Source organism: Octopus bimaculoides, chromosome 2 (genome assembly GCF_046866305.1).
Source record: "Octopus bimaculoides isolate indiv1 chromosome 2, ASM4686630v1, whole genome shotgun sequence".
Lineage (NCBI taxonomy): Eukaryota > Metazoa > Mollusca > Cephalopoda > Octopoda > Octopodidae > Octopus > Octopus bimaculoides.
This window is the reverse complement of record NC_142929.1, coordinates 132,496,844-132,524,521: the sequence shown is the minus strand read 5'-3', so window position 1 is coordinate 132,524,521 and position 27,678 is coordinate 132,496,844. Positions and strand designations below refer to the sequence as shown.

General features: G+C 37.6%; 1 protein-coding gene across 2 annotated transcripts in view; it reads left to right on the top strand.

The window, feature by feature from the left end:
• The window catches only part of LOC106867959 (hyccin), a 331,646-nt gene that overhangs the window by 272,836 nt on the left and 31,132 nt on the right, over positions 1-27,678 (top strand). For both annotated transcript variants that reach the window (XM_014913039.3, XM_014913040.3), the window contains 2 exons: positions 15,891-15,986; positions 17,555-17,758. In XM_014913039.3, coding sequence (XP_014768525.1) covers positions 15,891-15,986; positions 17,555-17,758 — 300 coding nt within the window. The remainder of the gene's footprint in view (positions 1-15,890; positions 15,987-17,554; positions 17,759-27,678) is intronic.

Below are 27,678 nucleotides of genomic sequence, written 5' to 3'. Positions count from 1 at the left end.
CTAGGTAGACAGTGACTTCTAAATAAGAACTAACTCAGGTAAACACTGACTCACCCAGCCAAAGCTAGAAATGAAAGCGAACATAAAAATGATCATGATCATGATGACAGTAATGCTAGGTGTAGGAGAAATGGTAGGGTGCCAGATGAAGTGCCCCACAGTATTCTTTTACATCTCTTTTTACTCTTTTTACTTGTTTCAGTCATTTGACTGCGGCCATGCTGGAGCACTACCTTTAGTCGAACAAATCGACCCCAGGACTTATTCTTTGTAAGCCTAGTACTTATTCTATTGATCTCTTTTGCTGAACCGCTAAGTTACGGGGACGTAAACACACCAGCATCGGTTGTCAAGCAATGCTAGGGGGACAAACACAGAAACACACATATACATATATACGACGGGCTTCTTTCAGTTTCCGTCTACCAAATCCACTCACAAGGCTTTGGTCGGCCCGAAGCTATAGTAGAAGACACTTACCCAAGATACCACGCAGTGGGACTGAACCCTGAACCATGTGGTTGGTAACAAGCTACTTACCACACAGCCACTCATATCCTGCTATCATTGATGCCATTTCCTCGTTTTGGGATCAAGTGATAAAGTACCAGTCATGTACCAGGGCTGGTTCAATCTAAAATTTGTAACCTTTTGCTGATGTGATAAATTATTATTATTATTTTATCATCATTATCATCACTTTTTTTTTTTTTTTGGTAATTATTATAAGTAGAACATCTTAAAGTTAATGATAGTTGTCTATAATAAAAAAAAAAAGAAAGAAAAAAGACAATAAGTAGCAGAAAGCTAAACTACAACCAACTGGTCCATTGCCATGAATCCATCTTCTATTTATTGTTGTGGTAGAAAAAGAAAGTAGTCGTATTGTGAATCATTTATAATGATATAAATGAATAGTGGTTTATATGTAAAAACAAAACCTTTGCCAAAACAATTAGATTGTTTCAAAAAGAGTTTATAATTCCAAACTCAATTATCTTGTATGTGGTAGTAGTGGTAGATGTGGGACTGGGGGGAATCATCTTGGAGCAGGCCTCCAGCAATGTGGAAGCAGGTTTCTAAACTTTTAACGGCAAGAGAAGATAAGCCATTTTGTGCATTGCATCTAGTACTCTGTCTTCTCTCCTACTCAGTAGAGATCGACTCCTTCTAGATAAAAATGCAGATAAACCCACTGCCGGCCACAGGAAATTAAAAACTTGCTTGTCTCATTATCTTTTTTTAGCTCTGTGTGTGTGTGTATGTGTGTGTGTTAGGTTAATTATAGCTATTATGCCAATGAGAAAAGGCAGTGAAGGAATTAGACACTGACTTAACCTAAGTTTGAAGTTAGTTACTTCTGATCACCAAGCTGGTCTGTTGGCCGATGCACCATTTCTAGAATGCAATGCATTGAGTAAGCGATGGAAGCATTTCATACTTTTCATAAAAATAAATAAATAGATAAAACTACTAAATGTTTAATATACTCAAAGTGAATGGCTCTGTCAGCTGTTTGTGATAAACATTCTGTTAGTGCAGTGCATAAAAATAACTATCTGTTATAAAATTTAGTTTGCAAATAAAAATAATTTTATCTAGTTATTTAAGATACTGTATAAAAGGGAAAAATTTCATTGGATGTATTGGAATAGTAATGGTTACATAAATCTAAATTAAGTAAATCTTTTTAATTTAATTTTATTTTGCTTTGTCTTGTCTTGTGTGTGTTCATAAATAGATAGACAGCATTACTGACAATAGAAACTAACAAGAGTGCTTCTACCTGCTTGTAATAACAACCAAATCTCTTCTCAAATCAAAGTTTACTGTCTTAATAATAAAAATGCAGCTTTGGTGATGTAGTTCAAAATAAATAAATATAAGATGGAGTGGTCATTGAGGGAACGCCTTTGGTCATAGTTCTACTTTATCAAATCTAATAATGGGTTAAACAACAACAGAAGAATTTAGCTATTTATTTATATTTATTTATATTTTCTTTTTACACAAACAGTTTTCATTCATAGAAATAAAATATTCATTTATTTCTTTATTGCCCATAGGGGGCTTAACATAGAGGGGACAAACAAGGACAGACAAACGGATTAAATCAATTATATCGACCCCAGTGCGTAACTGGTACTTATTTAATCGACCCTGAAAGGATGAAAGCTGAATTTGAACTCAGAATGTAACAACAGACAAAATACTTCCTAATGATTCTGCCAGCTTGCCTCCCCTATAGAAATAAAATATTGAGATACAAATATCTGGTCATTCAAACCACTAGAAAGAGCAGTCCAGACTCCCTTATATTATACCCTGCCATCTTAATTATGGAAAAGGACACAAGATAGTAGTCATAGCTAGAATGTTGTCTCCTTGATTTAGGATTACATTAAACTAAACAAAAACAACTTATGTACAGCCAATTGATAAACATTTTCTTTTAAACGTTACATTTGAATTTTTCTCATCTTGCTAACATTGGCAAAACAGTTCTATAATTTGTTTTTATATGAATTAATTATTGGAACAAGTGCCTTTTATTTCTGGGTTTTTTTTTTTTTTCATAATGCTAACCACTCACCAACGATACAAGAAGAGTACTTAGCTATCAGCAAAGCAAATACTGTTATATATTCAACAAGTGCAGTACAATGACTATAGTATATGATCATATTCAGTCATCTTCTGAATGTAGAGCAGCCTCAGTCACAGTCTCTGTATTAAAATCTATGAAAAAAAATACATTAATTGAAATCATCAACTAATTTTAGTTCGTGCATGTGCGGGTGCATGTGTGTGTGTAATTGGGGTGTCTGTGAGGTACCTTTAAGATATTGCAAAGAAAGAAATTTGTAGGAATTGAAGGGTTCAGTGCCTCACCTTCCAAATGTTATAAGTTGTGTGTGTGAGTTTATGTATGTCTTATTAGATGGATAGATTTCAACAAGTAAACAGAACATAGAAAGATTTAGAAGTAGTCTTTATACAGTACTTTGGATGCAAACACAGCTTTGTAAGTTTCAAGCAGACACATGCTGATTGTATCCAGGATTGTACTCATCCATCTTCAATGATCAGAGTTAGCTGATGATTTGTGATGCAGCAAAAAAAAAAATGCACTCTTCCTGAGTATGACAGGTATGCATCTACACAAAACCTAAGCAGCTCCTTCTGTATCTTGCATGCATTATGCATGTGCACCCACACCATACACACACTTGAGAGATATTTGAATTTTTTTTTTGTGTGTGTGTTTTATTGGAAGATCTCTGTTTCTTTATATAATCTTATGGTTGATGTTTAACCATGCTGTGACTTGTGGTGTCCTATAGAAAAAATGCCAAGTGTTATATTGTTGTTTCACCTTCATCAACTCTGGTTGAGTACTTTTATGATCAAAGACTTTCCAGCTTTGACCACTGCATCTTTTTATGGGTATCTAAGACCACATTATTCAGTGTAGCCTTCTCTTCTCTTTAAATGGTAGTGGGTAATTTGAGGAAGATTTGACTTCTGTTTCTAGCAAGTCAAGCAGCCAAATAAAGGATTTCTATAGATACATGTTGCTGCCATTGCTCTTGTTAAATATTTCTTATTTCTTTACTGCCCGCAAGGGGCTACACACAGAGGGGACAAACAAGGACAGACAAATGGATTAAGTCGATTATATTTAATCGACTCCGAAAGGATGAAAGGCAAAGTCAACCTTGGCAGAATTTGAACTCAGAACGCAGCGGCAGATGAAATACCACTAAGCATTTCGCCCGGCATGCTAACGTTTCTGCCAGCTCGCTGCCTTTGTTAAATATTTCTGATCTACTCTGCACCTATAGATATGTACTACAGAGGTTAGCTAAGCAATAGTTTGAGAGATAGCCCATAAGTTTTGCACTTCAGATATTCCAAATTTTTATCTGTTTAAGCCTCTAAGAAGCAAAATAGTAGTCCAGTCATTGTATTTTCTAACCTTGTTTTAACATTTATATGTTGTTATCCAATTTTCTTTTGTATGATTATAAAATGGTGGTGACTACAAACTATGAAAGATGTAGGCATAACGAATTTGTTCATACTGATGACATATTATACAGAGAAGCATTGAAGAAATCATCATCATAGATTTTACATCTATTTTTTTCATGCTAGGATGAATTAGACCAAATGTGTTGAGGCAGATTTTCTATGACTGATGCTTTTCCTGTTACCAACTTTTACCTCTGTTTTCTAAGTTGGGTATTTTTATTCCACTGGTCCATCCCCAAACATTGAAAGTGACAAGGATTGTGGAACTATGGGACTTCTGTTTGCCAGAGAATGTAAACAAAGACATTGGTTTTGCTCAAGCATTATTAATGAGGACACATGGAAATGACTTTCACACGTGCATGTGCACACACACATACACTCATGCATGTGCACACATTCTTCTCAGTTTCTAGCTACCAATCCCAGTCACAAGGCATTAACCAGACCAAGGTTATAGCAGAATAAATAAACAAGATAAGTTTTATTACATTCCTCTTTTTTCTCCACTTCTTTCCAACACACATATTCTGTGTATACAGGTCAATGACCTAAATGAAACAGCAACCAAATCATGTAATCATACCATATGATCTTAAAGAAATAGGACATATTGGATAACATAGGTCAAGATACTCAGGGTGAAAAATAAAATACTTTTGATCACAGGTACTGTGGATCAGGCATGGGACTAACCAATAACAATTTTGTTTATTTTAAATATCAACTATTAGGCTATAACAGTATTGTGGCAAACCTTTTTAGCCTGGCATGTGGAAATTTTAACTTCTTTAATTAACCTGTTATTGGCATGTTACTTACAGATCTACAAACATTGTAATTTTAAGTAAATGCTAATAGATAAGTATTTCGTAACATGATATTGCAACAATATTTCTTTTTTCTTTTATCTTTTCAATGTTTTGCATGCCACCTAATAACCCATAGCATTTCACTGTTAATACGCATGTCATAGGTTTGCTATAACTAACCTACAGGATGATGTGAATATCTACTTTTTTTTTATTTCCTTAATCCATTATTAAGATGTGAAACTGCTACAACTAAGTTTTAAATTGCCAAAAGTTATCTAATGGACTATTAAAAAGCAAAATGAAAAAAAACATGCTGCATGTCTTCCTTAAATCCTTATTTAGACATTTGGATGTCTGCTTTTCGTTGTCTCTAAGCAACCTTTAGCTGTAGTTAAAGCAAATAAGATTCAGAATCCAAGGAAACTGGTATTGGCTGCATTGGCTGGAATTCTCAATATTTTTTTCCTATGTATTGTCAAAAAAATCATAACTGTTTATCATGTTTGCATAAATTGGAATAGTAAAAAAAAAATGTCCTTATGGCTGGACAAATTTTTATGGAAGAGTGAAAACAAAAGAACTCCATTTGTATGATGATGGTGATGTTTGTTTTTGATTTTTCAATTATAGCTAGCCCATGACAAGGAGGCACATATACACACACACACACACACACACACACACACACACACACACACACACACACACACACACATAGTCAGCTTGATATGTAGAGTAGAAGCCTATAAACATTCTTCCCCCATCACTCAAGTACAGTTCAGTGCCAGATAGAATGATGCAAGCTCAGAACTCTTCATCTCAGTTGACCAAACTATACCATTGCTTCTAAGTAGAAATATTTACTTCATATAAGCAAACTTGTTCAAAATTACTAGAATACAGAAAGCTGAATTTCTACAATAGCGCTTGTTTCAAAATGTACAATTAATCGCATTGGCAACTAGGAGCTAATCACATTGGCAACTAGGAGATTAGGCAAAGCAAATCTATTAAATAGCAATTCATACTTAAAGAATGTGAAAGATAATTCAGGTTCTACTCTATTTATCCGTTTTTCTGGAGCAGTTGCTGTAAACTTGTATTTTCTGTAATTGAAATATGTTGAATGGTTTGTCTGTTAGATAGCTTTAGGAGGATTATCCCATTTAATCTAAATTTGAAGTATAAATGATTTGAAGAATAAGATAAATAAAAGGTATCTATTTCAGAAAATGGGCTAAGTTACAGAAACAACAACAACAACAGTAAATAACTTAAACCATTTCTTATTTAAGCTTAAGGTCAATAGTTCAGGAATACAATTAATTACATCCATTCCAATATAATATTGGGACATTATTTTATGAACTTCAAAAACATGAAGGGCAAAAATCACCTTTGGTATGGTTTGAACTAAGAACCAGTTGGGCAATGCTGAAGTAATCAATTTAGAAAAGGTATTCAGTTGTCTCTCTCCTAAATCTAATTTAATTAGTGAAATGTTGAACATTATAACTAAGAAAATACATTTAGTGAGGAAGAATTGTATCATACCTGTCAGTATATACTTTTCTATATTTAAGAGATGAGGAATTATGTACATTATTTACATTATTTACATTTGATGGATATTTGTCCTCATCTTATTCGTTGTTAACACAATGTTTCAGCTGATGTACCCTCCAGCCTTCATCAGGTGTTTTGGGGAAATTTCAAACCTGGGTTCTCATTCCTAAGGTATTCTTCTTCTTCTTCTTCTTCTCATTTAGGTCACTACACCATATACCCCGTGGGCATATGGTGTAGTGGCTAACAGTGCAGGCTACTAACCCCAAGATTCCGAGTTCGATTTCAAGCAGTGACATGAATAAGAATAAGAACATCGAAAAATACTTTAGGAATGAGAACCCAGGTTCAAAATTTCCCCAAGACACCTGATTAAGGCTGGAGGGTATATCAGCCGAAACATTGTGTTAACAACAAACAAGATGAGGACAAATATCCATCAAATGTAAATAATGTATGACATTCTTGTCAATGATAGTGCCTCAAAAAAAAAAAAGCACCTAGTACATTATAAATGGATTAGCAGATGTGTGGAGACATTGTAAGGTCCTGGAGGACACTTTAGTCTTGTCTTGAAGAGAGCATAGCTCCCTCTCTAGTGTTGGTGTTATGAAAAAATGCACTGCGTACTCACTGACAAATAGTTGGCATTATGAAGGGCATCCATCCAAATGAAAACTAACCAAAAGAATCATGGTCTCCTAGCCGCACTTGCAAGAGTAATAAGCCAAATGTTAACTGACTCAAACTAAGGTGTCTTGTCCAGTCCTTGTCAACATGGAAAGTGAATGTAAAATTATGATGACAAAGATGATGAGGCACATGGCCTAGTGGTTAGAGCAGCGGACTTGTGGTTGAGGGATCACAGGTTCGAATCTCAGACTGAGCGATGTGTGTGTTTATGAGTGAAACACCTAAGCTCTATGTGGCTTCAGCAGAAGGTAAGGGCAAACTTCTGCTGACTCTTTCACCACAGCTTTCTCTCACTCTGACGGACCAGCGTCCCGTCCAGGTGGGGAACCTATACATCAATGAAACCAGGGAACCAGCCCTTATGAGCCAGGTATGGCTCAAAAAAGAACAAACAAAACAACAACAATGATGATGATGATGATGATGATAGAGAGTTTGTTGGCAGTAGGAAAGTCTGTTACTTCTGTAGTGGTAATCTTAGGAATAGCCCAGAAATTACTAGATTCTGATCTGACTTCTTGAAGCTCAGTTTTTCATGCTTCCTAAATTCAAAATATTTTTTCTTAGCGGTTCTTTTTTGTCATTTTTTTTTTTTATCATAACATAATTATGCATTTTCAGAGATTTGAAGCATTTCCTTTTATTTTTCTGATGACAAATGTTCCAAATATTTCCAATGGTGAAGTTGGCAGATATTTGAATAATGCACATATTATCACATCTCTTGCTAGAGAGCACATAGAATGAAATGGATCTGCCAGTTCTCCTTAAATCTCTCATATAATATTAAGCAAGATTGACACAGATGTTGTGTGGCTGATATATACCCATCTCATGACAGTAAGGATCTGCAAATTTTGTCCAAATTTCTTTGGTCGACTATGAATATTGCAAAAAAAAAAATATTTAAAAAATTCTGAAACTGGTGTACTGGTTTTGTTTTTATATTTAATTTACTATTGATTAGTTAAATTTTATGTATAAAATATTGATTGTCTTTTTTCTTATTACAAACTTTTATTTATCTTAAATGTTAATTCAAATGTCAAAATGTTTGTTACATTGTTATACAGTCTGTAATGTTTGCTTAAATGTTTTGTGAAAATATAATGATGAGGAGGAGGATGATGATTTATTTGCTATAAAGGTGATGACAGAGGGTGACAAAAATCTAGCAAAGGGCGTTTGTGTGTGTGGTGGGGTTTACTAACAACACCACACACACACACACACACACACACACACACATTGATACTGAGAAACACATTATTGTAACGATGATAAAAAAAAATATGATAAAAAAATATGAAGTATATGGTATATAACATTAAAAAAATATATATGATGTAACTCTCCTGAAAAAGAGGGACATCTAGAGCCAGTCAATGAGTCCTGTCATGCAAAATCTTCAACACTTAGGGCTTGTACCCTCTTCAGTTGTTGTTTTCTGACTTACAGGCTTATACTTTGAGTGGTCCATTCACTCGTGCCACTCTCAACCACTTTTCAGTAAATTTATCTGAGGACAGCACTTCTCTCTTCACTTTTCTTTTTTCTTGTAGTGGCATTATGGTCTTTTCTTCCTCTTGACCCATCTAATGACAGTTTGCCATATTTTGGCTTGATTGGCTCTCTCCTTGTCCTTTGCCAAGAAATCAGAGAGTAATAATGAACGTTGATTGAATTAGGTGTTTGTCTCACTTGTTTCAGCATTAGTGTTGATAATGGTGCTGGTTTGGAGAGCAGAGCATACTTGCAAGACTTTCTCTTTGAAAGGTGGTCATTGTAAACCCCTTCAATACTTTGGCAATGGCTTGGATTTCTTCTACTGCTATTGTCAGTGCTCTGAAGGCTGCTGCTCTTATTGCTGTTGCAGTTGATGTTGATGTGGTTGTAGTGTTGGCAGCAACATTTGTGCCATCATTATAATTTTACCATCACTTGCCATTTGAAAAATTGGATTTAAAAAAATAACAGCACAAATTCCAGATCAAAATACAATTAGCCTCTTCTGAAAGGGGAGTTGTATAATGAAACTACACTCATCCAGACCCAATAGATCTTATCCAGTACTCTTCTATACAATAATTTTCCAAATATTCAAAAGGGTCAATATTTAGTGAAAATTCTCAGAACCAAAGATGACTGTTTTGCCAGAGTGCTAGCCATAGTAGTTATCATAATAATGATGATGATGATGACGATGACGACGACGATAAAAATAATCCTTTCTATTATAGGCACAAGGCCTGAAATTTTTGGGGAAGGGGCTAGTTGATTACTCAATCCCAGTAGCCAACTGGTACTTATTTTATTGACCCCTGAAAGATGAATGGCAAAGTTGACCTCAGTGGAATAAGAACTGAGAATGTAAAGATGGACAAAATGCTGTTAAGCATTTTGCCCAATGTGCTAATGATTCTGCCATCTTGTCACCTTAATCATGATAACGATGATGATAACGACAATGATAATAAGTAGTAGAGTGGATCTCAAAAAAGTTGACAAATGGGCCAGAATGGTGAAGAGATTGTGGCACTAATAAGTGGAGATTGTCCTTGTAGTAATTGGCACAGCTACCCAAAAGGCAGATGAATACTGGAATTGAGACTTATTGCCAAAATGCAGAAAAGTGTCATTTTGTATTCTGTAAGATTCCTAAGAACAATTATTGAGATTTGATGAGACTTACCACCAAATTTCAGGATTATCCTTGCTAATTAAATTAGCATGCAATAACTTTTTGATAATAATAATAATAATAATAATAGTTGTGGTGGTAGTGGTTGAATCTGTTGTTGCTTTCTTTTTCATTTTTTTTCATTTGCAACAGCAGAATTTGACTGTTCCAGTTTGAGTATCATCACTTCTTTTACAGAGATGCTGTAGATGTAGGTTTCTGAATACTGAATAAGTTATTAATGTGTAACTCCAATAAATTTTAACAGCTATCTACCTTGGAATATTACTTTAAGGAGGAAGAATGTAACACAGCTAGAATATTTGTTACCTGAAATTTTCAGGGTCCATTCAGACCTAAAATCTCAAATTGGTATTTCATCTTTTCTTGATAGAAATCAATTTAACTGTTCTGAAAAATGCTGTGAAAATGTCTTAAATGGTGGAGCACTAGATTAACTGCTTACTTTTGTTCTCCTCCATTTTAACATTATGTCTCATGGGGTTGTGATTTGCTTTTCATCTTTCTGCGATCTACAAAATAAGCAGTTGACATTACTATATGTAAAAAAAAATTATGTAGCCTTGCCAAAGGAAGAAATCAAATTACTGTAATTTTATTTGGCAGAGATAACTTTATTACAAGGTTTTTCAGGGTGTTTACTCTTTTCCTTGTTTGAATCATTGGACAGTGGCCATGCTGGTGCATTTCCTTGAAAGATTTTACCTGTCAAATTGACCCCAGCACTTATTTTTAATTCTGGTTTTTATTCAGTTAGTCTCTTTTTGCTAAGTTATGGGAATTTAATAAAACCAACACTGGTTATCAAGCAGTGAAAGACAAAAACAAAGGCGCACAGATATGTACACACAGAGAAACATTTATACATATTATCTTTTACTTGTTTCAGTCATTAGACTGCAACCACTCTGGGGTACAAGCCTTGGAGAATTTCAAGTTGAATGAAATGACCCCAGTAAAGCCTGCTACTTATTTTATTGGTCTCATTTGCCAAACCACTATGTTACTGGAACGAAAACACACCGACTCTGGTTGTCAAGGGTGGTGCTGGTGGTGGTGATGGGAGACAAACACTCACACACACACGGGCTTTTTTCAGTTTCCATCTCCCAAATCCACTCAGAAAGTTACGGTTGACCTGAGGCTATAGTATAAAATATTTGCCCAAGGTGCCAAGCTGTGGGATTGAACCTAGAACCATGTGGTTGAGTAGCAAACTCCTTCCCTCACACAAACAACAAACTTCCACACAGTTTCCATCTACCAAATTCATTTACAAAAACATTGGTTGACCAGGCATTATTGTAGAAGACACTTGTCCAAAGTGCTTTACAGTATGAGTGAACCCAAAACTGCATTTTTTTTTTTAATCTATAAATGTAATATATTCTCCTTATATGGAGTTTTAATGATAAATATGTTTACTTTATGTTATTTATATAAATGATAAATAATAAAATATTTTATTTGAATCAGTGAGCTTAACGAATAGTACCAAGATTTGGACTTCTCGTTTTGACATATCTGATATGTGTATATCTGCATAAAAATGATTTAATATATTATTGTGATGTTATTTGTCTAAAGATGTTTAGCTAGCCATGTTGTGCATAATACGTTGCTAAGATGCATTGGTAAGATACTTCAGTCGGATTCATTGGTAAAATAATAATACTTGGAGGAAAGCTGACTGCTTTCTTTCAAATAATTATGACTACAATTAGTATTTGTGTTAAAGGCCATTGATTTTGTGAGTCTCACTACTGATCACCCTACTTCCCTTTACCATTTTAAAAATAAATGCCTCTAAAATAATAAATTTATATTATTAGAAGCACCGGCAAGGATATGAGGCATAGGCATGGAGGACAGGTGTAGGACATGGCTTTGTGGGTAAGAAGTTTGGTTCCCAACCATGTGGCTTTGAATTCAGTCTCCTTGTGCAGTACTTTGGGAAAGTGTCCTCCACTATAGGCCTGGGCTAACCAAAACATTGTAAGTGGATTTGGTTGACAGAAATAGAAGTCTGCCAAATGTGTGTGTGTGTGTGTGTGTGTGTGTGTGTGTGTGTGTGATACACAGGTGACATCACTGTGATGGTTGTAAATGAGCATTAGCTTCCTATAAGCAGTGTTATTGTTTTCAAATCTTCTCTGGAAATCATGCCTGGCCATAGAAAGTTATTACCTTGCTTGGAAACAAGTGTGGCTGATGACAGGGAGGGCATCTAGCTGTAGAAATCTGCCTTTACAAATTGTCTGAAAGGTGGATATGCAAAAAAAAATATGTGAAAAAGGAAAAGAAAACAGAGCTATTTCATCCTTCTGGAATCAATAAGTACAACTGTAGTACTAGTGGTGATATAATTGACTAACCCCATCACCCACTAATTTCTATCCCTGTGCCTATATTAGAAACGATTGTTACAGAATTATTCTGCTTGTTTGATGAGTGTAGGGAAATCTTTTAATTTTATACCAAAGTTTGACTTGATGACTCATTCATGTGGATGTTTTTAGGCCTTCAACTCAGTTGGCTTAAAATATATTAACATTTGAATAAGGTATAAATTGTTGCCTGGAATTTGTTTCTTTGCTTTTGTCGAGTCAGTCAGTTACTGATCCAGCAATTATTAAATCCTGAAAATCCCACAGTGTTGTGTTGTACTAAAAATAACAAGACACTTTACTTGCTTTGATCAAGTGTTGAAAACTGAGTAAATGGCTTTGATGTGTAACATTGGCTAATCAAGTAAAGGAGACAACTTTGAACATTTATGTATTATTAGGCTTCATCAGAAATATCACCTACTCTTTATGATTTGGCTGATGAAGTCTAATAAGGCAAAAGTATATCTCCTGCTTGCTTGGCAAAAGATATTAGTCAATATTTAATATTTTTTTAATCACTATGTTTAACCTTACTATGGTTATTCATGTTACTGTAAATATTAGAAACTATCAAATCTGGTGAGCTGATCAAATCATCAGCTTGTTGGACAAAATACCTTACAGTATTTCTTCTGTTCTTAGTTCAAACTTGGCATAATTCACCATCATATTTCACCCTTTTGGTTGATAGAGTACTGTCAACTACCCATCCCCACTAAACTTCAGACCTTGTGCATATTCAAAACAATTATTTAAATATATCATCAGTATTTTTCATAATTAAACTACCCTTAAAAATGTTTGGTTTGTTTAGAATGTCTACAGCAAATTGATAATATAAATAATATAATAACTAATAATTGATTTTATTTTGTGACATTCATACCTTTCCAAGTAACATTTCCATGTGCAAAGTCATTTCAAGATATATACTAAATTTGGCAACAATTTAGCATCACATCAATACATTTGTTAATTATGAATAAAATAATGATTTTTCACAGCATTATAGCAACACATGTGAATTGAAATGGCTTTAACTAGGACTTGAAACCTTGTTACCAAGGTTATATGAGAGTATGCTCTGGCAGCCCATCGCCACCATTTTATCTTCCTTCCAGGTACTCTCACTCACTCTCAAATAATGAGGTGTAACCATGTATTTCCTCAATGACAAGACATTTTTGCTCATCCTTCATAACCTTCAACACTTGACCCTCTTCTTTCTCAAATATACTCCCACGCAATCAAGAAGGTTTTTACCTGTATTTATTTTATTTATTTATTTTTCTTTGTATGTGTGTTGCAAGTTATTTGGTGACCTCACTAGTGCTGGTAGCAGGGGGAAAAAAAGCACCCAGTACACTCTGCAAAGTGGTTGGCATTAGGAAGATGTCCAATTGTAGAAACTACAACAAAGCCAACATTGGTGTCTACTGCAACCCTATGTCTTGTCAGATTTTGTCAAACCATCCAACCTCTACCAACTTGGAAAACACTTGTTAAATGATGATGATGATGACGACGACAATGACAACGAGTGCTTATAACCAAAATATTTAGAAATTTTAATTAATAATAATTAAATGTCTAAATATATTTTCATCAAAAATAACAGTAGAATCATGAATCGTGATGATAATTCAAAAACAACTGTAGATTGGTTTGGGTGCACAAAATGTATCGAAGCCCGAGAGAATGGTGCTGGATATATTATTGTGTGTGTGTGTGTAACGTGAATTTACATAAGGCCTGTGTATCATGTAAAAAGAGCTGGGCGTTGAAGATGTTGGCCAATGCATACAGGAAATGGGGCCACACTCTTACAGATATATAAGGAAAAAGGAAATATGTATAATGTGTACAAGAAAATGTTGTGTGTTGCGAGAGGAGTGGTGAAGCTTGACCATAGAATGTTGGATCTCAGAGATTATTGGACCTAACAGATGAGATGACATAGATTGAGACATATCAAGATAGGGCACATTGGAGTCATGTCCAACACATACTAACAGCATGAGTTGGAACTGTCTTCATTGCAGATGTTAAAATGATAATGTGAAGCATGCTGATGTTGATTCCCACTTTAGTCTTATTATTTTTCTATATGCTGTACTTTCTGTGTGTGTGTGTGTGTGTGCATGCACATGTACACACACTCTCATGCACATTAATCATATGTCATAAAAAATACTTGTTGCCAATTCCTCAGTGAATTGTAAAAGGCTTGCTATCCACTCCAATATAATCAATTATACACAGGAAACAAATGTAAATTTCAGGTTAGCTCAGAAGCATTTACTACCTAGTTTTCAACATAGGTCAATGCTGTACTGGGATGTATTAGTCTGCCTTCTTACAGACCACGTGTGAACAGCTGAGGTTATGACCAACACAGGAGATCAGTGAATAAATGAACAGTTACTGGAATGATAATAATAAAAACAATAATAATAATATTGGAAAGAGAAATTAACAATGAATTTTAGTTCAGTTTCCAGGCTGTTCTTACAATTTTTATTTTCCTTTGTTTTTTGTTTTTTGTTTTTTTTTCCTGTACATAAGCGTAGGTATAGCTGTGTGTTATGAAATTTGTTTGCAGCCATGTGGTTTTAAATTTGGTTGTCCTTCTGCATGGCACTACAGAGGGTGTCTTCAAATTGTATCCCTTGGGCCAACCAGTGTTTATGAGTGAAATCAGTTGAGGGGAACTTGCAAAGATGCCCATCATATATTACATATGTGTGTGTGTATGAGAGAGAGAGAGAGAGAGAAAGCATGTATTTAATGAATGCCAGTCCAATTGTTATCATTGGTACTGCCTGAGCAAAAAAACAATGGCATTGTTTACTAATTCCAGTGAACAAATACTTTCTAGTTTAGCAGATGTGTGGTGATTGGTGAACTACCTCACTTTAAAAACAAGTGTTGGCAACAGCAAGAACATCCAGCTCTCAAAATCTGCCTCAGTAAAGTTTTGGACATAAAAATGATGACAATGGTTAAATGAACATAAAAGCAATGATGTGTGTGTGTGTGTGTGTGTGTGTGATCATTTAATGTCCATCTTCCATGCAGTTATTAGACTGCTCAACAGGATTTGATGAGCTAGAAGACTATCAAACTCCAGCGTCTGCTTTGGCAGAATTTCTACAGCCTTTCTAATGCCAACTATTTTACATGTACTGGGTGCTATTTTCATAGCACTGGCACTTTTGAGGCCACAATGTGTGTGTGTGTGCTTATCTCTTTTAATATATCTATGTGACAAGTTTGATATGAAACTACATAAAGTGTATAAATCTGGATGTATGTGAAATTACAATTTAGTGTAGTGCTTCTGAAGGTAGGACTCTCCATCAACTAGTACATGGCATTATTTTGGTGGGGAGTGAGACCTCGGTATGGAGTATAAGTAAGGAACAAGGGAATAAAACTTGCAATCAACCTTTAATTAAAACTTCTTTTGAATATGAATATATATACTCTATACTAGCTTTGTCTGTTCAAGGTGGAGTGTACATTCTTCATGGAAAATTGAAGTGGGACATGGGAAAAAATGGTTGAAAAGCACTGATTTCATGTTTGTAAGCTGATACTAAATTTTATGTCTGTGTATGTATCCTAGTGAAATATAATAATTCAAAAGTACTCTGTATGTTTAAAGTTTTTTTTTCTTCTTTTCCTCAGGCAGGAAATACTGACCTATGTGATGCAGTGTTACAATGCAGATATTGCTTCCATGTCTCCTCAGTCACATCAGTCCCTCTGTGACACATGTCAAAGGTATGTCATTACTGAAATAGTTGCTTCCTCATCTCATTGATCAGATATAAAAAAAAATATTAAAAAAAAAAACATAGCCTTCATTCAAAAGTGAGTTGGACTTTGTAGCATGCACAATTTCTTCACTAATTGTTTTAGATACCCATGTAGTTTCAGCTAGACATAGCCATCTTCTCAGCCCTCACACTCTTCACCCCATCAGATATCAAAGTTGTGGGAGTTGGAGGTGAGAGGTCTGCCCTAGCACTTGGCTACTATTCATTTTCATTGAGTAGATTAGTGCAGTGTTAGGTGAAGTGCCTTACTCAAGGGTACCATGCTTCACCCAGTTTAGGAATGGAACCTTTATAATCTTATGGTCATGAGGAGATAGGTTAGTAGATAACATTAACCCTAGTACTTGTATGGTACTTTATTCTATCAACTACAGAGAGACAAATTGCGAAGTTGATTTCAACAGGATTTGAACTCAGAATGTAGACAGCCAAAAGAAACACTGCAAGGCATTTTGTTCAACACTTTTACAATGATGCCAGTATCCCACTCTAAATACATGCCTTCACTTGAGCATCAATAACGATGAAAGATCTATTAGGTATGCATCCAGGAATGAGCTCTTCCCTCACCACTCACTTTGTTCTGTGATGCAAGCTTGTTATTTGTGTTTCATATAAAATACATCAGGTGGGATACTGGCATCATTGTTAAAGTGTTGAACAAAATGCCTTGCAGTGTTTCTTTTGGCTGTCTACATTCTGAGTTCAAATCCTGTTGAAATCAACTTCGCAATTTGTCTCTCTGTAGTTGATAGAATAAAGTACCATACAAGTACTAGGGTTAATGTTGTCTACTAACCTATCTTCTCAAAATTGCTAACTTTGTACCTAAATTAGAAAAAATTACTTTAAAGCTTAATGATACAAGTCCCAATTGTTATTAAACTTGTCACCATCATCATTATCTAATGTCTGTTTTCCATGCTGGCATGGCTTGGATGGTTTGACCAGAGCTGGCCAGCTGGAGCTGCTCAGGCTCCAGTTGTCTGTTTTGACATGGTTTCTATGGCTGGATGCCCTCCCTGACTCTAACCACTTTACAGAGTGTAATGGTTGCTTTTTATGTGATCCCAGCATGGCTGGTTTTATATGTGGCACCAGCACAGGTGCTTTATACATGGCACTGGCGTTGGGTGCTTTTACGTGGTATCAACATGGGTGCTTTAACGTTTGATGTTCCTGACAAGGGTCTTTTTGTAAATTGAAATAGGGAGTCTTGAATTAAAAATTAACTTTTACCAGAGTAAGAAGGTGATCTGGTAGAATTATGTTCTGATTCCAAATTCTGCCAATGTCAGCTTTGCCTTTCATTCTTTTGGGGTTGATAAAATAAGTATCAGTTGAACACTGGAGCCAGTGTAATTGACTTAATCCCTCCCCTCAAAATTGCTGGCCTTGTGCCAAAATCAGGAAGAATTTTCTGATCCAAATTTAGAAAGTATTGCCAGTGTATCATTTTAATTATCATAACCAACTACTCTGATATATGTTGTTTTTGAATTTCTCTTTCAGGATTGCAACGAATGGCTTCAGTAGATTAAGCTTCCCAGATACTGATAAGATTGATGGAAGCATGATAAGCAGCTGTACGAAATCTTCAGACAGTTTCAATGCAAAATCCGACTTGAAGAACAGCAGTGTTCACAGTCCGGAAGCTCGAATACCCGTTTCATCTCCGCTGCTTATAGAGATGCTCACCGGGGTCTACTTTACGATGTGAGTACTTGATGTCCCTGACTCATGCCAGCAGTGTAAGAACCCCTAGATGCTTGTCATAGAGCGGCAGTTTTGTCTTTTTAACGTGTCATTCTTTAACAATGATGTCAAGGTGTTGGATGACACAGCGTATCAAATATAACACTAGAGAGTTATTGAAAATTTTTGTATTTGTGCCTGGTATGCATTGCATTATAAGAGACACATGCACACAAGTAGAACTTCCTCATAATCATTTCATCCTAAGTGGGGTGTCGGTCTTTGTATAAGTGGTTGTGTGAGTGATTGCGTGTTTGTGAGTGATTGTGTGTGTATGAATGTCATAAAAGATTAATACTGATAAAACAAAGAATTGACTAATAGTTGTTATGAATGACAAAATCTTTGTTCATAAATAATCCTTATGTGTGTGTGTGTGTGTGTGTGTGTGTGCATGTGTGTGTATATTTGTATATGATGTATATAAGACACTTTCTAAATTAATCGTAGTATGAAAGGGGTGTGTGCTATCTTGATTCCATTTGTTAGTAAATAAATGAACGCAGTTAAGTGACAGAGTTGAGTTTTGCGGGGAAGACATTTCAAAGTTAAAGAAACAATTATTGTTATAAAACTCATTTTGTATCCCAGTAAAATATGTTACAATTAAATAACAAACTCTGTGTTTTCTGATAGATCTCATCATAGTCACTGTTTACTATGATTCTCTTTCGACTGAGTTTCAGTACAGTTACTACATATTTGGCATTCTATAGTAAATAGATATGAATGTCTAGTATTCAATGTAATTATACTGTTAGTTAGTCATGTCCAGAGGTATTTCTCTCAATGGTTATTAACTGCAGGCGATCTTTTCATGTTATTTTAAATATTAACAGAATTTCAAGAAGAAATTTCATTGAGAAATCCTAATCATGTTTTATTCCTGTTTTTTTTTTCTTTCTTTATATTTCATATAATCCCAAATTGTATTTTTTCTTGTTTTTTTGCTCCCTTTGTATCTTTTATTTTTTTAATATTTTTATTTATCTGAACTTTTTTATTTAGACTTTTTTTTTTTAAACCTCCCAGCAAATTTCAATTCACTACTTTCTCTACTTCTAACATCAAGCTCCCCTGCCACTGTCACTTTATCCTTCACCCCCCTGTCTGCACTTCCCTTAATAATCACCCTCTCCCCACCAATGACTATCACTTTGTTTTCCCACCCTGTGTCTGCTCCTCCCCCAATATTTTCCTCTCCCTCTTTCCTGCTGTCCCCACTTTTCTATTCTGTTCATTTTTAAAATAGCTGGTTTATTGTTCCACCTCCAGAGATGTGGTTGTCAGCATTGTGACTGAAGACTGACCTAAATAATTGAGAAGGAACTATGTTGATTTTCATCCAGCCCTGGGCCATGATTCATTGTGGGGGAAGGTCTTTTATTTATTTATTTTTTGTTTGCTTTGTTTTATGTTCATTTCTCCTCATTGTCTCCTAACTTAAAAAGGACCAGAAAGAGTGTGGCAGCTGCTAATACTGATCCCTTTCCTTCATCACATGAATCTCCCTTAATAGTGCCAACTCCTACCCCTGTGCAGTGTTTCACAGTCAACTATAAAACTACAAAGCTTTTATTGTATAAAATTTTAATAATCATTATAGAAGCAATAGATAATAATCTACTGAAACTATGCTGCATTTCACTAATAATTACACACCAAATACTGAGTGTTTAACTTGTCTTAAAATATCTGATTCTGAGCTGATAAAACTCATAAATAAACACAACACTGTTGGAAATAGCAGCAAAATCTCACTCAAATCACACCATACAAAACATTAAAAAAAAATAAAAACAGAAGGAATCAATATGACTCAAGATATACTTGTTTATCTTTTACTTGTTTTAGTCATTGGACTGTGGCCATGCTGGGGCAATGCCTTAAAGGGGTTAGTCAAACAAATTAAATCCTGTACTTAATTTTTTTTAAAGCCTGGTACCTATTCTATCAGCCTCTTTAGCCAATCTGCTAAGTTATAGATATAAATACATCAACACCAGCTGTTAAATGATGGTGGTGGAAGGACAAACACATGCACAAAAACACACACACACACATATACATGTGTGTATATATATGTCTATATATATTAAGCCGAGGTTAACTTTGCCTTTCATCCTTTCGGGGTCGATTAAATAAATACCAGTTATGCACTGGGGTCGATGTAATCGACTTAGTCCCTTTGTCTTTCCAATGTTTGTCCCCTCTATGTTTAGCCCATGTGGGCAATAAAGAATTATATATATTAAGAAAAAGGAGGCTGTCAGAATTTTGTATTATTCTTTATTAGTGCTTTCATTCATTTAACCAAATTCTTCAAGAAAAATGGAACCAAAATAATTATTTTTGTTCAATTTTTCTTGAAGAATTTGGTTAAATGAATGAAAGCACTAATAAAGAATTCTCCAAAATTCTGACTGCCCTCTTTCAAACACTATACTACACACACACACACACACACACACACACACACACACACACACACGCGCACATGCGCACACACACACACACACATTCATTCATACAGAGGATTTTTTCAGTTTCTGTCTACCATATCCACACACTAGGTCCAAGGCTATAATGAAAGACACTTGCCCAAGGTGTTACACAGTGGGACTGAACTCAGAACTATGTGGTTGGGAGGTGATCTTCTTATCACACTGCCATGCCGGCACCTATATCTGATATCAAATGAATGGATGTTCATGACTGGGATGCTTTTTGATGGGTTTGATTGATCAAGGCTGATGCAGGGCGAAACAAGAAGAATCTCAATGTAAAAGGTAGATGTAGCACATGGGGTTTTATAAATTTGTTTATCCTAGTACATAGCAAGTAGGAGAGGTCAAGCCCCTTAAGATATAATTCTATGCTTCTATCTTTCATCATCATCATCATTTAATGTCCATTCTTCCATGCTTGCATGGGTCAGTTGGAATCCATTGAGGTAGATTTTTATGGCTGAATGCCCTTCCTGTTATCAGTTCCTCCCCTGTTTCCAAGCTAGTTAGTATTTCCTCATGGCCATATATGTTTTCATGGAAAGAATGGAAACAAACAACACCACTTGTATGATAGTGACACCCATTTACAATTATTGCATGATGTCAAAACAATGGGATGGACACACATACATATAAATCTATATCTATCTTTGTCTATAGGTACTTAGAGTAAATCCCAGCTGTTTCCTCCTGAAGCACATCTACTTATACCATTATTACAATTAATATGTAGTTACAGTTGTATTACAATTTTTTCTCTGTCTGATGAAGTTCTAATTAGAAATTCCTTTATCTAATATGTGAATCATTTTTATTTCCTATCAGCAAGTGAAACATGTGTAATGGAGAATAAAAAATTTCCACTTCCCTGTTCATATGTATCATCATCATCATCATCGTTTAACGTCCGCTTTCCATGCTAGCATGGGTTGGACGATTTGACTGAGGACTGGTGAAACCGGATGGCAACACCAGGCTCCAATCTAATTTGGCAGAGTTTCTACAGCTGGATGCCCTTCCGAACGCCAACCACTCAGAGAGTGTAGTGGGTGCTTTTACGTGTCACCCGCACAAAAACGGCCACGCTCGAAATGGTGTCTTTTATGTGCCACCCGCACAAGAGCCAGTCCAGCGGCACTGGCAACGATCTCGCTCGAAAACCCTACAAGGCCAGTCAGGCGGTACTGGCAATGGCCACGCTCAGGATGGTACATCTTATGTGCCACCCGCACAAGAGCCAGTCCAGGGGCCCTGGCAATGATCTCACTTGGCTTGCCAGGTCTTCTCATGCACAGCACATTTCCAAAGGTCTCGGTCAGTAGTCATCGCCTCGGTGAGGCCCAATGTTCGAAGGTCTTGCCTCACCACCTCAGCCCAGGTCTTCCTGGGCCTACCTCTTCCATGGGTTCCCTCAACTGTCAGGGAGTGGCACTTTTTCACGCAGCTATCCTCATTCATTCTCACCACATGTCCAAATCAGCGCAATCGTCTCTCTTGCACACCACTACTGATGCTTCTTATGTTCAGCTTTTCTCTCAAGATACTTACACTCTGACGGGTATGCACATTTACATTACACATCCAGCGGAGCATACTGGCTTCATTCCTTGCGAGCTTACGCATGTCCTCAGCAGTCACAGCCCATGTTTCACTGCCATGTAGCATGGCTGTTCGTACACATGCATCATACAGTCTGCCTTTTACTCTGAGTGAGAGTCCCTTTGTCGCCAGCAGAGGTAAGAGCTCTCTAAACTTGGCCCAGGCTATTCTTATTCTAGCAGTTACACTTTCAGCGCACCCACCCCCACTACTAACTTGGTCGCCCAGATAGCGGAAGCTATCGACTACCTCTAGTTTTTCTCCCTGGAATGAGATAGAAGTTGTTTCCTGTTTGTTTACAGTGTTTATTGCACCTGAACATCTGCCACATACAAAAACTAACTTCGTAGTTAATCTGCCTTTGATATTGCTGCACCTCTTATGTGTCCATAGCTTGCACCGGGTACATCTTATAAAGTTACTACCTACTCCTTTACTGCATACTGAGCAGGGCCATCTACCTGAAGGGGTTTGTGTTTTATCTACCTTCCTACTTATTAGGATTTTGGTTTTTGCTAGGTTGACTCTAAGGCCCTTCGATTCTAGTCCTTGCTTCCACACCTTAAATTTCTCCTCTAGTTCTGATAGTGACTGCGCAATTAGTGCAAGGTCATCAGCATAGAGGAGCTCCCAGGGGCAACCTGTCTTGAATTCCTCTGTGATCGCCTGGAGGACTATGATAAATAGGAGGGGGCTGAGGACAGAACCTTGGTGGACCCCTACCTCTACCCGGAATTCATTACTGTACTCATTTCCAACCCTCACCTTACTGACAGCATCTCTGTACATGGCTCGCACAGCTCTCACTAACCATTCTTCTATCCCAAGTTTCCTCATTGACCACCAGATAAGGGATCGGGGGACCCTGTCAAAGGCTTTCTCCATGTCAACGAAGGCCAGGTACAGAGGTTTATCCTTGGCTAGATATTTCTCCTGCAGCTGTCTCACTAGAAATATGGCATCAGTGGTGCTTTTACCTGGCACGAACCCAAACTGCATCTCATCTAAATTGATTCGCTCCCTAATTAGTTGGGCTATGACCCTCTCTGTAACTTTCATAACCTGATCTAACAGCTTGATGTCTCTGTGATTATTAGTATCTAAAGCGTCACCTTTACCTTTGTAGCAGTTTACTATGGTGCTGCTACACCAGTCATTGGGTATGACTCCTTCGTGTATCACCTGGTTCGTAATACGGGTGACTAGGCTGTAGCCAACACTGCCAGATATTTTGAGCATCTCTGCAGTGATTCCTTATGGGCCGGGGGCTTTCCCTTGTCTTCATACTCTTAATTGCTTTAACTACCCTGGTACTGTCAACTCGGATAGCTGGTCCCTCTGTTGGGTCGACATACGGCAGGCTCTCTTTCTCCCATTCATTCTCTTTATTAAGCAATCTATCGCGTGGCATCTCCAGACCTCTTTCTTTGCAGCCTCATTTAGTGCAAGCGTACCATCATCCATGCGAACACATTTCTCTCCTACAACATCACTATTCTCTCTCCTACACTGTCTTCCCACACGAAATACCTTGAGTCTTTGGTCCTCACGGCGCAGAACATTGGCAAATCTTTTCTTATCTGCTTCCCCTCTGGCTAAATAAACCTGTCGCCTAGCTTCCCTTCTGGCAGATTGGTACAATTCCCTGCTACCACCGTTCTTCCAATCCTTCCAAGCCTGTTTCTTTTGTCTAATAGCCCCGTTTACATCCTTGTTCCACCACCACATTACTCTGGGTCGAGAGGGGACTTTACACCAGCCACAGATCTGGTCTGTGGCTCTCAACAGGTTGTCCCGCAGAAATCTCCAATTGTCTTCCACGTTGTATGATGCTATATCCCCTTCTATTTCGTCAAATGCTTCAAGTAACTTGTCTCTAAGTCTCTGTCCATTTGCAGGGTCTTTAAGTTTCCATACCCTTCTCCTCCAAGCCGGTCTACTTCTGGGCACCCATATTGCCTTGATCTCGAAGTCGCTAACTACTAATCTGTGTTGGGGTGTACATTCTTCGCCAGGGAGGGTTTTGGCATTTATAAGCCTCCCTCTTTCTCTAGTTCTGGCGAGGATGTAGTCAATTTGGCTAGAGTGTCTGCCGGATTGGTAGGTGACTAGGTGACAGGCAGGTTTCCTGAAGTTGGTATTGCAAACCATAAGATCGGTTGCATCACAGAACTCCAGCAGTCTGGTTCCCTCCTTGTTGCGGGAACCGAGGCCATAGCCTCCATGTATGCCATGGAAGCCTCCAGCACGACGTCCGACATGACCATTGAAGTCACCAGCCACAAAGAGAAGGTCTCTGTCTCTTGTCGATGAGGTAGTTTGCAAGAGGGTGTCATAGAATTGGTCTTTCAGCCCATCCGGGAGCCCCGGTTGAGGGGCATAGGCTGAGATGACAGTAGCTAACCTATGATGAAGCACTAGTCTAATCTTAAGTACTCTGTCACATACTCTAACTACCTCAATTACCTTATCAACCTATTTCTCTGCTAGAAGTATTCCTACGCCCCCGACTCCGTCAGTGTTCCCTTCCCAGAAAAACTTGTACCTGTGTTCTTTGCCTGTGAGGAACCTCGCAGAACCTCTTCTCCATCTTACTTCTTGGATGCGGCACAGATCTACGCATCGCCGTTCAAGCATCTCAACAATTTCACCAGAGAGAGAGAGAGAGAGAGAGAGATTCAGGTGAATATGGTACTTAAGTTTAGGCACCAGAAATAAGTATGGTATTATCCATACAGTTTCAAAATAAGGTGATTAAAATCAAAATAAGCTACAAGGATATCCAAAGTTAATGCAGTATGATCATTTCATGCGACTTCAATTAATTAAGCAATGGGAAAGGCAGATTGGTTGATGCCTGTGTGAGTACAGCTATGCTGCATGGCAGTGAAACATGGGCTATAACAGCTGTGGACATGCATAAACTTCAAAGAAATGAAGCGAGTATGCTTCACTGGATGTGCAATGTCAGTGTTCATGTTCATGATCTTGAGAGAAAAGTTAGGCATAACAGGTATCAGATGTGATGTGCAAGAGGGACAACTGTGCTGGCATGGTCATGTGATGCATACGGATGAGAACAGCTGTGTAAAGATCTCTAACTGTTGAGGAAACCTGTGGTAGAGGTAGACCCAGGAAGACATGGGACGAGGTGATGAAACATGTTCTTTGAACTTTGAGCCTCACAGAGGCAATGACAAATGACCGACACCTTGAGAACTCAAGCCAAGTGTGCTCATGCTGGTGGCATGTAAAGAACATCTTTTGAATGTTGGGCCTGACGGAGGCGAAGTGGCTGAGTTCCTTTTGAGTGCTAGGCCTGACAGAGGCAAGTGGCTGAGTCCCACTCGAGTGTTGGGCCTCACAGAGGCAATGACCAAGACCTTTGGCATTATGTCATGCTTGAGAAGAAGACCCATCCAGCTGAGCAAAATCGCAGTTATGGCAGATACTGGTGTCATGCAAGTTGGCATGTAAATGCACCCCAGTGTCACACAAATGGCATCCATACCAGTGGCACATAAAAGCACCCATTACACTCTCAGAGTGGTTGGTGTTAGGAAGGGCATCCGGCCATAGAAAACCATGCCAAATCAGACTGGAATCTGGTGCAGCCTCCCTGCATGCCAGCTCAATCAAACTATCCAAGCCATGTCAGCATAGACAATGGACATTATATGATAATGATGATATATATATATATATATATATATATATGACAGGCTTCTTTCAGTTTCCATGTACGAAATCTACTCACAAGGCTTTGGTTGGCCCAGGGCTATAGTAGAAGACACCTGCCCAAAGTGCCACAGAGTGGGACTGAACCTGGAACCAATGTGGTTGGGAAGCAAGCTTCTTATTTCTTTACTATCCACAAGGGGCTACACACACAGAGGGGACAAACAAGGAGAGACAAATGGATTAAGTCGATTATATCGACCCCAGTACGTAAATGGTACTTATTTAATCAACCCCGAAAGGATGAACAGCAAAGTCGACCTTGGCAGAATTTGAACTCAGAACGTAGCGGCAGATGAAATACCGTTAAGCATTTCACCCGGTATGCTAACGTTTCTGGCAGCTCGCTGCCTTACCACACAGCCACTCCTGTGCTTCATCATCATCATCACTTTATGTCCACCTTCCATGCAAGCATGGGTGGGATGGTTTGACAGGAGCCAGCCAGACAGAAGTCTGCACCAGACTTCTGCTACTATTTTGGCAGGATTTTTACAGCTTGATACCCTTCCAAATACCAGCCACTCAACAATCATCATCATCATCATCATTTAACATCCGTTGTCCATGTTGGCATGGGTTGGACACTGTAACCAGGGCTGGTAAACTGGAAGGCTGCACCAGACTCCAGTCTGATTTGGCATTGTTTTCTACGATTGGATGCTCTTCCTAACGTCAACCACTTTGAGAGTGTAATGGGTGCTTTTATGTGACACCGGCATGGGTGCCATTTGTGTGTCACCAATACACTCACACACACACACACACACACACACACACACACACACACACAAAATGGCCTGCTTTAGTTTTCCATGTACTAAATCCACTCACAAGATTTTGGTCAGTCTGGGTCTACAGTAGAAAACATTTGCTCAAGATGCCACACAGTTGGACTGAACCCCAAAAATGGTTGGGAAGCGAACTTCTTAACTACCCAGCCATACTTGTACCTTTCTCTTTCATTTATCATTGAAATTGTTCAGAATTTCTTCAAGGCTTTGTTGCAATCATTCAGTGATATTTGTAATTTTTCAAGTAAGTCTACTCTTTTACTTGTTTCAGTCATTTGACTGCGGCCATACTGGAGCACCGCCTTTAGTCGAGCAAATCGACCCCAGGACTTATTCTTTGTAAGCCTAGTACTTATATTATCACTCTCTTTTGCCGAACCACTAAGTTATGGGTACATAAACACACCAACATCGGTTGTCAAGCGATGTTGGGGGGACAAACACAGACACACACACACACATATATATATATATATACATATACACAACAGGCGTCTTTCAGTTTCCGTCTACCATATCCACTCACAAGGCTATAGTAGAAGACACTTGCCCAAGGTGCCACGCAGTGGGATTGAACCTGGAACCATGTGGTTGGTAAGCAAGCTACTTACCACACAGCCATCACTGTTGCCTCTGAAGTTTACATGTTGTTTTGGGATTGGATGTTATATAACAGTGTTTACTGCTGGGTATTTGTGTTTGCTGTATCATTTTTAGCAAGAGGAGCACAATCATTTCTTCCCAGTTCTATTTAGCCAGAACGAATGATAAAATCCTTTCTACTAAAGGCACAAGGCCTGAAATTTTGGGGGATGGGGCTAGTCAATTAGATCGACCTCAGTACATAACTGGTAGTTAATTTATTGAACCCCGAAAGGATGAAAGGCAAAGTCGACCTCGATGGAATTTGAACGCAGTGACATACGAAATACCGCTAAGCATTTCGTCCACTGCATTAACGATTCTGCCAGCTCGCTGCCTTAGGAATGATAAAATATAACTATTGCACTCTGTAAAGTGATTGATGTTAGGAAGGATATCCAGCCAAGGAGACCATGCCTCAGAATGGTACATATGAGCAAGTTATGAATTTCACAAGCCACATTACAGTTCATATTTCTGAGTAACTTCAGTAGCTCCAAAATAAGAACTGATACAGGGTAGCAGAGATTAGTCAGTTTTCACCTCATAGGGCACCCCTAATGTACCTGTAGTACAATTAGAATGCATTTAGACAACA